The 12,776-nt window shown below is 41.6% G+C and overlaps 1 protein-coding gene across 2 annotated transcripts; it reads left to right on the top strand.

Moving 5' to 3' along the window:
- The first annotated feature begins 2,700 nt into the window (after positions 1 to 2,700).
- Positions 2,701 to 8,763, top strand: HNRNPD (heterogeneous nuclear ribonucleoprotein D (AU-rich element RNA binding protein 1, 37kDa)). 2 transcript variants are annotated; one of them, XM_008945914.1, is made up of 7 exons: positions 2,701 to 2,869; positions 3,558 to 3,719; positions 4,869 to 5,000; positions 5,886 to 5,985; positions 6,076 to 6,222; positions 7,130 to 7,227; positions 8,445 to 8,763. In XM_008945914.1, the coding sequence occupies exons 1-6, from the start codon at positions 2,705 to 2,707 to the stop codon at positions 7,195 to 7,197; spliced, it is 774 nt and encodes a 257-aa protein (XP_008944162.1). In that variant the 5' UTR covers positions 2,701 to 2,704; the 3' UTR covers positions 7,198 to 7,227; positions 8,445 to 8,763. The 2 variants fall into 2 exon arrangements, with proteins under 2 accessions (XP_008944162.1, XP_008944163.1); XM_008945915.1 differs by having other exon boundaries at positions 2,705 to 2,869; positions 7,130 to 8,763.
- The last annotated feature ends 4,013 nt before the right edge of the window (positions 8,764 to 12,776 follow it).

Here is a 12,776-nt window from a genome sequence, read left to right as displayed (position 1 = left end):
GTGGACTTGAGAAATTTATTGACTGTTAGCAACTCCTAGGCAACTTCCTGACTAACCTGTTGAAGGAAGCTCAAAGCCAGTAGTCATGGTGCTGTCTGTGCTTTATTTAGCAAAGTCTGACGTTTGAAAGCTTTCCCAGTACACTTCTGGTAACTTATTTTGAAGAACTGTATGTGCTGATGTGACTTACACCAGCCAAACTGTGACTTGGGAAACATACACATATTACAAGCTTTTGACAGCACTATGACCTTATGTCGTAATTGTGCTCATGTTTGTGTTGTAGCCTGGATCTGACCTGAGTTTTGCAGTGGACCAGTAGTTGTCAACTTCTCCAAGTGACAAGCTGAAGCATTCGTGTTTTGATGTTTTGTAGCTGGACTCCTGGTGCAGTTACTGCATGGTGGAAAGAAAATCCTTCAGAGGGCTGTCACAGAATTGTAGAATGGTTTGGGTTGGAAGGGACCTTTAGAGGTCATCAACAAGTCCAGCCCCCCCTGCAGTGAGCAGGGACATCTTGAACTACATCAGGTTGCTCAGAGCCCAATCCAACCTCACCTTGAAAGTTTCCTGGAATGAGACATCTACCACCTCTCTGGATAACCTGTGCCAGTATTGTGGCACCCTCATTGTAAAAATTTTCTTCCTTAGATCTCGTCTAAATCTGCCCTCTTCTGGTTTAAAACCATCACCCTTTGTCTTGTCGCCATAGGCCCTGTGAAAAAGACTCTGCCTGCCCTTCTTTCTTACAGGCCCCTTTAAGTACTGGAAGGCTGCAATAAGATCTCCCCAGAGCCTGCTCCTCTGCAGGCTGAACAATCCCAATTCTCTCAGCCTTTCTTCATAGGAAGGCCGTTCCAGCCCTCTGGTCATTTTTGTGGCCCTCCTCTGGACCCTCTCCAACAGTTCATGTCCTTCTTGTGGTGAGAAATCCAGAGATGGACACAGTATTTCAGGTGAGGTCTCCCGAGAGTAGAGTGAGGGGTGCAGAATCACCTCCCTCGACCTGCTCACCGCACTTCTTTTGGTGCAGTCTAGGATACAGTTGATTTTCTGGGGTGCAAACATGTTGCTGGCTCATGTCCAGCTTTTCACCCACCAGTACCCCCACGTCCTTGTCCACAGGGCTGCTCTCAGTCCCATTGTCTCCCAGCCTGTACTGATACCAGGGCTTGCCCTGACCCAGGTGCAGGACCCGGCACTTGGCCTTGTGAAACCCACTTGTCAAGTGTGTCCAGCTTGTTCAAACCCATGTTCTTGGTCTGTCATGTGCTTGATGGTAAAAAGCAGGGGTTTGAATGTTAATGTTGATTGTTAGTAACTATGAGACAGATGGGGTGTGTTTATGCTAATGCTTTGGCATAACTGTGAAAGGGGTGTCCTGTATGTGGTGCAGCAGCTTCGTTGGGTTCCTAGCTGCTGGAGTGTCGCTGTTCCCCCGTGCGTCACAAATAGAGTGCTGCATCCCCTGTGTGTGTTCTGTTTCACTGCTTAAAAAAAAAACACAAACAAGAACCTTAATGATACATGAACACAAGAGCAAAAGCATCCTTTGGATTACCATCTGCACTGGAATGAGGTTGCTGGGTTACCGGTGTGAGCCATTTTTTCCATATCTGTCCTGAAGACAGTAAGATGCCACACTATAAAGCGCTTTTAGCACTTTATTGAAGACAGATGTGGGACTAACAGGAAAAGTGGATAAAGGCATGGGGGGTTGCTGCTCCTGTTTATGGACTTCAAAGCTTCTTTTAGAAATAGCAGAAGCTCCTGAACCCTCTCATCTGTATGGAGATTGGACATGTGTGTCAGAAGTTTTGTGCCCTTGTTAATTCTGTAAGAACACAGCTAATTCAACAGAGTTAGTTCACTTTGGCAGCTTTTGATTTGAAGGAGTTTGACTTGTGGAAATACAACATGATTGTATGTGTGTGGAAAGTAAAGGATGGAAGATAACTGTGTGATTGTGGAATAAATTGGCACAGTGAAAATGGACAAAGCTTTTTGTTTGTTTGTTTTGTGGCTTGCTGTGCTGATGTGACTGGATTTCAAGCTTCAGATAGGCTTTTGAAAATACAAATCATGATCAGATGTACATTTTTGCCCAGCAGCACTGGTGTATTAAGAAGATGTTCTTACTATTGTATTGAATTATGCTAGGTGTTTATATGGTGTTTTTGAGAGGAAAGATAAGGTCTGACTATCCAATACTTTGCTTTTTGGGGAAGGGGACTTGACTGAACTTTCTTTATTTGTTGTAGTATACTAATATTGACATATGTCCAGTTCAGATTAGTACATAAATGCTTCTGTTTAACTGCACTGACTTATAAATCTAATCTGCCTGTGTTTGTTTTATATGTAGTTGTGTGGAGGCTCCACAGGTAGCTAAGTGGAATTAAGCCTGTGGTGGAGGTACTAGGAAGAAGTAAAATAGCTTTTTGTCACTTTTTGTAGTTTCTTGAGATAGCAGAGTAAGTAACTGCAGTGGAAGATGGTAAAAACCTTCTGTGTACATGTAAGTCTTTATCTGTCCTGGCCAGGATCGTTTAAGGGAGTTCTCAAGAAGTGCAGGCCTGTGTATGTGGGGTCACTGATAACGTTCTGCAGTTCTTGCATTAGCTATCTGAGCCCATAAAGCTCGACAGTACAGACTTTTGGATAAGACATGTTAGCAGATTAACCATCTTGTCTTAACAGGAAAATGTTTATTGGCGGCCTTAGCTGGGACACTACAAAGAAAGATCTGAAGGACTATTTCTCTAAATTTGGTGAAGTCGTAGACTGCACTCTGAAGTTAGATCCCATCACTGGGCGATCGAGAGGCTTCGGCTTCGTACTCTTCAAAGAATCGGAGAGCGTAGATAAGGTAGTGTTACCAGAATGGAGCAACATTGTCTGACTCGTGGTACAGTGGCTAGGACCAGCAGTGATTCCCCAAGTTTAGCTGTGGGTACTAACAGGGGGGTGTACTGCAAGCCACTAGACCCGAGTGCTTTAAAAATATTGTGTATCAGTATCTGCTGTCTACTACTGTGAAAGCAGTAATTTACAAAGAACTTCCAGGTCTTTGCATTCCAGGGTTGCTGTGTGAACCCCTAAGAGTAGAGCCAGTGGTTTTGATAGATTTTGGCTCTATCGAAGCAAAAACTAGCTGTTAACCTTTTTAAAACGCTGTTGACATAGCACACTAAAAGATTTTTCACCTTCATTGACCTTTGGTGTTAACTAAAGTACAGATTCTTTACTTCATAACGTCTGAGGGTTGGGTTGAAGAGTACTTTCTGAGCAATCTTATGGTCTTAGCTTCCCTTGGGTGATACATGGCTCCGAGTGACTCCTGAAAGGCTTTATCAGAACTATCAATGTCAGTAGGTAGTGACCAAAATCGTGGAGCTGTTTGGTTTTGTGCAGCAAATCAATGCTGTAATCAAAGTATTGAAATTGAGGCAATAGTATTACCAAAAACCAAGTATAAAATAACTGAGCCTTGCTCAAAGCATCAGAGAAACATTTAGCTTGAACCATGGATAGGATCATGTTTTAATTTTCCACAGGTCATGGACCAGAAAGAACACAAGCTGAATGGAAAGGTCATTGATCCAAAAAGAGCTAAAGCCATGAAAACAAAAGAACCTGTTAAAAAGATTTTTGTTGGGGGCTTATCTCCAGACACGCCTGAGGAGAAAATAAGGGAATACTTTGGAGGTTTTGGTGAGGTATGTGGTAAAATTAACTGCTTATACTTGTAGATTTGTTTGTCCTATGTGGTAATAAAAAGCAGCCGTCAAATGCAGCCTGCCTGGATGCTGCTGTAAGCTTAATGGCCAGTGTAGTCCAGCTCCATGTCTCTTAGTAGTCAGAAATCTAATGGTAAGGATTTTCATTGCACGCTTTTGAGGTACATAAACTGGGTAATGGAAAGAGGAGCTGGGATAAGTGAGAGGCAGATCGTGGGCTGTCTTGCAGACTTGACGAGGACAGGCATGGGAGCAGTGTTTCAAGTATGCTGCTTTGGCCAGGGAGCAGAGGTGGCTGAAGAGCATCTCGCCTGTGGCACAGGCTCAGACAGTTTGCCTAAATTCTGCACAAGTGTGTATTCTCTGCCTCTCTCTGTGACCAGGTTTTGGTGGTGGAGATGAACAAAATACCACTGCAGTCCTTAAAAGCTGGCCTTGTATGAGCTTGATACAGCTGCTGATTTCCTATTGGTTCTCAGATGTTGCCAGCATCAGGTCATGACAACTGCCTTGTCAGGAAATTTATTTGTCAAATATCTGCCATTTTAATACCTTGTAAACAGTTCACTCAGGACTGTAGACTCTAACTACTGGTTGACTAGGCTGAATTCTCATGTGCCATATGTAAGGAGAACTTTACTCTGTGTTTGTAATCGGGTGTAAAATCTGTCCTGTTTAACGGACCATTTTAGCAGTGTTGTGGATGAACAAAATACACAAAACATCTTTTTCATATGAAACTTGAAGGTTTAGGTCTGCTTAGTGTTTGAAATACCTAGTTATTTCAGTCTTAACTGAGCTAAAACTGAAAGTCTAACAGAGGCTGCTTATCCAGCACAACCAAAATATTCTTTGTGCACTGTATTTTGGATGTGTTCCTGAACCAGCAAACTGTACTGTGAGGTAGAGGCGGGGGAAAAAATCTTACACCAACTGTGAACACTGTTTCTATGAAGATGATGTTTGTTACATTGATGGTTTCTAGTGATGTAAAACCTTACAAAGAAGGTATATTATCATATTCAAGTCTTAAAGGATTTTGGTTAATGAGTATGACTTGTTAGAAATATTTTTAAGTGGCATTGTTAAGTGGCAGGACAAAAGATAAAAATTGCTGTTTTCTACCAGGTTGAATCGATAGAGCTCCCCATGGACAACAAAACTAACAAGAGGCGTGGATTTTGCTTCATTACTTTCAAGGAGGAGGAACCAGTGAAGAAAATAATGGAAAAGAAATACCATAATGTTGGGCTTAGTAAAGTAAGTGGAGTTTTTCCAAGAGAAACTGAACAATGACAATAGAAGGAATTACATTATCAGTTGCATCTCTTTGGGGGTAATAGTCTGAAAATACCTGTAAGCATTATTTCTCACAAGTAGGCGTTAAGCCCATGAAGTATTTTTGTAGGTGCTAGAAACGGGTTACTGTAATCTTAGCTTCTGAACTGAGGAAGTTTCCAGTGAGGTTTTACACTGCACCCTCTGTGGGGAGAGGACTGGGCTCAGTGTATTTGTTCATTGTGAAGCTCTCACATTCTGTAGCTGTGTGGGCAGAGTGCTGTGTCACTGATCCACTCTATCAGGCTGCATCATATTTGCCTGGTACCTGGATCTTTGTTTAATATGGAAATTATTTGTGATTTTAAGCAAAATGTCAATTTATCTTAGAATGCTTCTAAAACTAAACTGAAATAGAAGTTTAGGCTTTCCTGTATGAAGTTATGTTCTTTTCAGAAGCCTGGTTGAAATTCAGCGTAGCAGCAAAACCTCAGATTGTAGCTGGTCTCTTTCATTGGATAAATACATAGTGGAAGCTTCAGAACAGTTGAGTAAAAATGTTGACCGTGCTTTTGTAACTCGGATTTGATTTCACTTTTCCCTGATACATAGACCTTAGTCTTTAAAGAAATGAGCATTCCTTTCAGAATTTTGTTCTACTGGCAGAGAATTTGGAAACTTGAAATGTTCTTATAACACCAATGTCTTATAACTATTTTCAGTTTGGAGAGTTTAAGTTCCCTGTATTTTTTATAGTGAGAGCACCAGTGACCAAATGCTATTTTCTGCTTAGTGTTTTGTAAGTTTAAGAACAGTTTGTGATGCTTATCCTTACTAATTGGGTCTGACTTTAACTTTCTGTTTCAGTGTGAAATAAAAGTAGCCATGTCAAAGGAACAGTACCAGCAGCAGCAGCAGTGGGGGAGTCGAGGAGGATTTGTTGGAAGAGCTCGAGGAAGAGGTGGAGGTAAGCTTGCGCTGCTGTGGTGTTGAAGGCAGGGGGTTTGAATGACTACAGGTCTTCTGCAGCTCTGAGTTTTGGCATGTTGTGTTGCAGGCCCCAGTCAAAACTGGAACCAGGGATACAGCAACTACTGGAATCAAGGGTATGGGAACTATGGCTACAACAGCCAAGGGTATGGAGGGTATGGAGGATATGACTACACTGGTTACAACAACTACTATGGATATGGTGACTATAGTAGTAAGTACTGAACATCTTATAAAAAGTCCTAATCTGCTGCTTGTGAGAAAATTACTGCTATCGATATAAAAGATGGGTTTAAAACTGTTTTAAAAAGGTTTAGGCTTTCAGCTGAATTAGCAGCATTCATCCTATATACAGGGTCCTTCATTTCAAACATCCCTCTGTCCCCACTTTTTCCACTTTACTGTGCCAAGTGTGGGTGGATACGGGTTATGTCCTGGGGCTGTGGTACTGCTAGAAAGCCATGTGTCCCTGCGAGATGTCTCCTGGTCAAAAGGGAGGGTGCCCCTCAGCTTCCTTAGCTTCTAACAGCACTGTTAGTTGGTGAGAGCGAGGGCCCCCACCTCAGCTGTCTCCTTATAAACCCACTTGTTTGAGTTCTGGAAGTGGCAGGCTTTGCCAAGAACAGAACAATTTGAGTACCGCAGTGACTGCATAATTGATTAACCATCTACAAAAGACTGTAGTTATCCTGGTGGTGATGGGCCTGTAAGCTGAGTTTGGACATGGACATCAGGCAGCTGCATAATTAGATGCTTGTGTGAGGTATTGGAGGGAAGGCACTCTCTCTTCCAGGCACATTTTCCTGCCAACCCTCTGGTAAATTCACTCTGCCTCAGTAAAGCAAAAACTACTTAATGTTTTGGAATAAGCTACGATTCTAGTGAATGTGGTTGTTTATTTCCAGATGCTGTTGAATTAGGTGGGTGTAAATCTTGGTGTTCTAGAGAAGCTGAAGTTGTAGGCAGGGCGGAAGCAGTTTTGAGTAATTTCATGTGCCTTTCATGAGTCTGGGTAAGGGAGGTTGGCTTTGAAAGGTGCCTGAGCTGGTGGCATTGATGTTTCCTTCTGAAACGCCGTGGGCTCTGGAGCTTTCCATCTGATAGCTTTCTGTTGTGTTTAGATCAGCAGAGTGGTTATGGGAAAGTTTCTCGGCGAGGTGGCCATCAAAATAGCTACAAACCATACTAAATTATTCCGTTTGCAACTTACCCCGAACAGGTATGTCCTCAATATATACTTAAAACCTTTTTTTGTAATTAATAGTAATTTTTCAAATCTACTGCGTAAGATACTGTAATGATTAATGCTTTAAAGTTTCACAGCACCCAGACGTGCTTACCGTAATGTAACGTAATGACTTTGGAGATATGTAACACAGGTGCTCTTAAGCTCTTTGCCTTTTGCCCTATAATTAACAAGTCAGTAAAGTTACCAGGTAAAGTACTGCTAATGGGTACAAATTAAGGAATTGCAGCGAAACAGTATTGCCTACTAACTCTGACATTATACCTTGTTTGTACCCGCCAGCGGGAATTCCTTGCAGGCCCCGTGTCGCGCTGACTTCCCGATTCTCACAGGCCCGCTCAATGCGGACAGGGTACGAGATGCTCACGCTCTCGAATGCTGCCGTTTGGTATGGTCTCTTCCAACATCCTGTATCAGCATTATAAAATAAAATGGATACTTCGAGCTTTGCCTTCACTTATTTCTTTGCTTTTAAAACTATATGTAATGTAATTTTAATGCGTTTTTTACAGGCCCAGTAATGGTTAAATACGTCAGCTTACTGAATAATTTTAACTTTGTTCTTCTAAGGATACAGCTTGTCTCTGGATTTTCCAGTCTTAATTTTATATTTTATTAATCTATTTTAATGCTTGCTTTTCCCATTTATAGACATTGTAGCAGTAATTGCAAGAAGTTCTTGAGCTGAATTCCTGTTGTGTCAAGTTCTCCTTAGCTTCTGAACACAGTCCTACTATAGTAGTTAACGTAACCTTTTCTTTTAGTGGTATTTTCTTAACAGATAAGCTAATGATAATCTATAGTGGGTCGGCACAGATCTTAAATCCAGCTGCTGGGCCTAGAAGGTCCACCCACCAATACAGTTACGGTGGTGGTTACGGGTACTGTAGATGTTTTGTAACATTTAAGAAGAGAAGAATTTTCTAAGTAAATTTACAGCATACGATGAAAAATTTGTCTTAAACATTGGTGCACATGTGGATTTCCAGCTCATGGACTCTCCTGTTCAGCTTTAATTTAAAAAGCATATATTTACATGATTAATGTTGATATACCATATTTACATAGAGTGGGAAATAGGGGTTATCTAAAATGCAGTTATCTGTTCATTTAAAAAACCCAAACCAAACAGCTTTTATGCTGGCTGTCAATTTCCACAGAATGACTTTTCTCTCTTTTGTTTTTTCTAGGTGGAGACACAGTATTTTCTCATTTGAAGATTAATTTGAGGGTGGCACATGCTACCTGCTAATAGCAGTTCAAACTAATTTTTGTATCAAGTTCGTGAATTGGAAGTAAGATGTTGGGTCCCTCTGAAGTTTAATTGAGTTTTCATTAAGACAAAATTGCTTTTCCAGCCACGTTTCTTAATTGCTACGCTTCAGAATCGATTTGGTTTATGCCCCTTCCACAGTATTGTAGCGCAAGTCTTGTGTTCAGAAGCCCGGTGTGACAGTGTCATGATGTAGTGTCTTACTGGTTTTTTAATAAATCTTTTTGTATAAATGTCTGTTGTCTCTTTCTGTTGCAAGACCAGAGGCACAGTGCAGGTTTTGAATCAGAAAAGCAGTTTGTTCTACAGTGGGTATGGGCGTTGTCATTGAAGGAATGGCATTAGCTAGGTACTAGTAGATTATAAAGGGGACTTGGTTTCCAAAACCAGTTCTCTTCTTGCTAAACGCCTTACAGAAGTTTCTTCAAGTATAGTATGGAAACAACACTGAACTTTGAGGAGCACTTAACAGTAGCCTGGCTGCAGGAAGGAGAGAAAGGAATAAAGGACCAGCATTAATGAAGCTCATTTTCCCTGGGCAATAGTGAACAAGGGCCGAGTTGGGTGTGTTACTTAAGAGGAGGGAGTTTATCTGCAAGGAGCAGGGATTTTACAACCTGCAGGCCGGATCAAGACTTGGCTCCTATACTGTGTCCTGTTCTTGTGCAAATTACTGGACAGTGAGGGTTACCTGCCTCTGAGTTTTGAAAAGTCTCTTGGGCATTCTGCACAGAATATGTCTACTTCTTAGCTCTACATCAGGGCATGTGATAATGCTCTGAACTTCTTAATGGATGGGAAGCATCTCAGACTTGGGTGACTCAGTGGGGATAATGGTCCACACAAACATCAAGGAAAAATTATCAGACTACTCTGATTCAGAAAATATGCAGGAATCTTACCTACTATTTGTCTTCAGCAGCTGTCATAGTCTTAGAAAACACCCCACAGCACATGATACAGAAATAACTGGGAGAATCAATAAGCACACTGTAAGCAGTTTAATTAAATTTGGAACTTGTTGATCACTTCGGTATGAAGTAGCAGTAGAAAATGCTGAAAAAAAAAAAAAAGATACATTGTGGGCAAGCTGCTGGAACTGAGCTGTAGTCTGTACGTTTTCATATTTCCAAATGGGAGACTTCTGTCTCAGCAGCAAAAGTTCTAGGAGCCACAATGTGTGGATGACCTGTTGGTAACCACGGAAGAGGAGGATTGTGTGAAGTGGACTACACCAGTACCGACACGGTAACAGAACTTCAGGCTTTTCCCAGGATGACAGGGTGTTGTTGACTTTGGATTTACAGCTATGGGGGTTTAGCTAAACCTTTGTATGAGCTTATAAAAGACAATCCCACTCAGCTGATGTGGACTTCTGAGGCCCAGAAAGCCTTTAGTGAACTGAAAAGGGCACTTGTGATGGCCCCAGCTCTGGGATCGCCCAATACAACTAAAGCCTTTGGCTCTTCTCCCATGAGAGACAAGGAATAGCCCTTGGAGTCTTGGCTCAGCGATTGGGGCCGTATATGAAAGGGCAGTTGTATATTTTTCTAAACAGCTGGGTGAAGTCAGCAAAGGCTGGCCTGGGTGCCCATGGGCGGCAGCCGCTGTTGAATGAAGGTCAATTCATTCGTAATTGAAGTTAGTAATGTTGTGAACCCAGCCTATGTTCTCAGCAATGTTGTTTCAGAACCACCCACTCATGACTGTATTGAGGCCATAGAAGCTGGGTACTCTAGCTGGAAAGATCTGAAGATCCTCTGGACAGAGCAGAAAAGTGGTATGTGGATGGGAACAGTTTTGTCTGAAGAGGAATTCATCTTGCAGGATGTGCAGTAACAACAGTTGATAAGGTAATCAAAGCAAAACCACTCCCTCTTGGAACATCTGCTCAGAAGGCAGAAATTGTAGCATCAAGCAGAGCTCGAGAGCTGGCCCGGAGGAAAAGAATTAACGTGGACAGAGATGGGAGAATAGCAATACCCTCAAATGTTTTGTATAAAATAGTCTTGGCAGAACACAATAAAACCCAGTGGGGAGCAGAAGCACTGCGTTGATTTTTAAATAGAACATTAACAGGACATAATTTGTACACCATGGTTGGGCAGGTAACAAACCCGTGAGCTACGGTTAAAGAATTACCCCTATACGGGAATCAAGCCTCATATAGGTACAACAGGGAAAGGTAATACCCCTGGAGAACATGGGCAAATTGAATTATCAGAACTTCCTGGAAAACGCTGGTACAGGTACTTTATTAGTACTGACTGATACCTTTTCTGGATGTCCAGAAGCATTTCCTTGTAGAACAAATAAGGCTGGAGAAGTCTCAAAAGCTCTTATGAACGAAATTATACCAAGATTTGGAGTCCCTTCAGTAATACTGTCAGACCAAGGGTTCCATTTTACTGCTGAGTTAACACAGCAAGTCAGCAAGGTCTTGAGAATTTATTGGCAACTACATGCTCGCAATCGACTGCAAGTGAGTGGACAGGTAGAGAAAATAAATCACTTAATAAAAAAGCAAATTTCTAAAATTTGCCAAGAAACCAACATGTATTGGTATGAAGCATTACCGTTAACATGATTTAGAATAAGGACCAAGCCTAGAGCAAGGGAGGGCCTCAGCCCTTTCGAGATTTTTATATGGAAGACCATATCAAACAATACCAAGGAGAAGATCTAGTCCAGTTAAGGAGTCAATATTTACAGCAATACATTATAGCTTTGGGAAGGAGGAGAGCTCTCCAGGAACGAATATCCCGACTTCAGGGAATGATGGGCCAGAAAATAAAGGTAGGATGCTGAATGATGAATGGATCTTCCCACAGGAAGGCATTTCAGATACCTGTAACCAATATGACGTCAAAGACAAAGAAAATAAGACGTTGCAGTTCCGATACCTTAGATTGTTGGTACAATTTTACTTTTGACACAACCTGACTTTGAAACATGTCTCTGGGCACCTAATAGAATAGGATTGACATTTAAATTTAAGATAGATACTACAAAGCACAATATAAGGGAAGAGAGAACCACCCCACCTGCTACTTCATACATCTTAGGCGGGATGGTTAGTGTGGTTACATGGATGAGCCCTAACCCCTCTGAAACTATTGCAATGAGATATGAACAGTGTTTTGGGAACTGGACTGGGGGTTCTAAACAGCACAGATGCTGAGATAATTGCAAACAAATTGGCTGCAACCAGTGGAGACCTGAACAAATTGTCTCCTAAGGCCAGAAGAGAGTATGTTAAAGGATGTCTCAATGGCTCCTATCAAACATATTACCACAGTGGGAAGAGACTGATGAAGAAGATCACAAAATCGTTATAGAGGCATTGAATACAGCCCAGAGCAATACCTCCCTAGTTCTTAGCTGCATCCAAGCCCAGTTATGGGTACAGTCAGAAGCAGCCACCACTATAAAGGAAGGTGAGGAGAGAGCCTTGCCCGCGGAGATATGGGAAATCATATAGGACAACGCGACTGAATTTGAAAGGAGATTCCAGTCCTGGTGGCATTTAGTTAACTACACTTAGGATTCTGCTAAAAGTGAAGTCTGCTTTTGTTTTTACTATTTACAATGCATCAACATATACTATCTACCCCATCATTGCACTAGGGATAAAATCATACGGGAACGGCACTTGCTCCAGTAAAACACAGAGTATGGGTCAACGGAATGGAGACAAATGGCAAACAGTGGATGCTGATGCCCCTTGCACAGGAGGGCAGCAAGGATTTATTTGTGAAGGTAACACACTTAAGGCACAAGACATTTGTCTGGGCACTGAACAAAACATTTGCCGTTTTGAAATGCATCCCAATGAAACCTCAGAAACTGGACTTGTATATATTGGGAAAGGATGTGTTTGTATAAAAACACTGTGATACCAGAGTTGTAGAGGATAAATAATCATTCAAATATTTGTGTTTGCAATTTTACAAGAATTACAGAGTGTGATTTTTGAGTATTCAGCTCCTGTAACCTCCTATCAATTGTTGCAATCTAATTATACGTTGATTCATGGGTTACAATGTTCCCCTATTGGGATGAATCTCACTTTAGTAATGAAGTTACTCCAACATGATGATTTGGAGCAGTTAGCTTAATGGGCCCAAGAAAATGGACAAAAGACTTTGCTAACCATCCATCATAATGTGGAAGAAATACATCAGGTACTGGAGAGTCAAGAAGGATGGAAAACATGAATGGTGGAGTGTTCTTTTTGGGTGGTCACCAA

This window comes from Merops nubicus, unplaced genomic scaffold (genome assembly GCF_000691845.1).
Source record: "Merops nubicus isolate BGI_N331 unplaced genomic scaffold, ASM69184v1 scaffold5858, whole genome shotgun sequence".
Taxonomy (NCBI): Eukaryota; Metazoa; Chordata; class Aves; order Coraciiformes; family Meropidae; genus Merops; species Merops nubicus.
The sequence above is the reverse complement of the archived record's forward strand: the minus strand, read 5'-3'. Positions and strand labels throughout refer to the sequence as shown.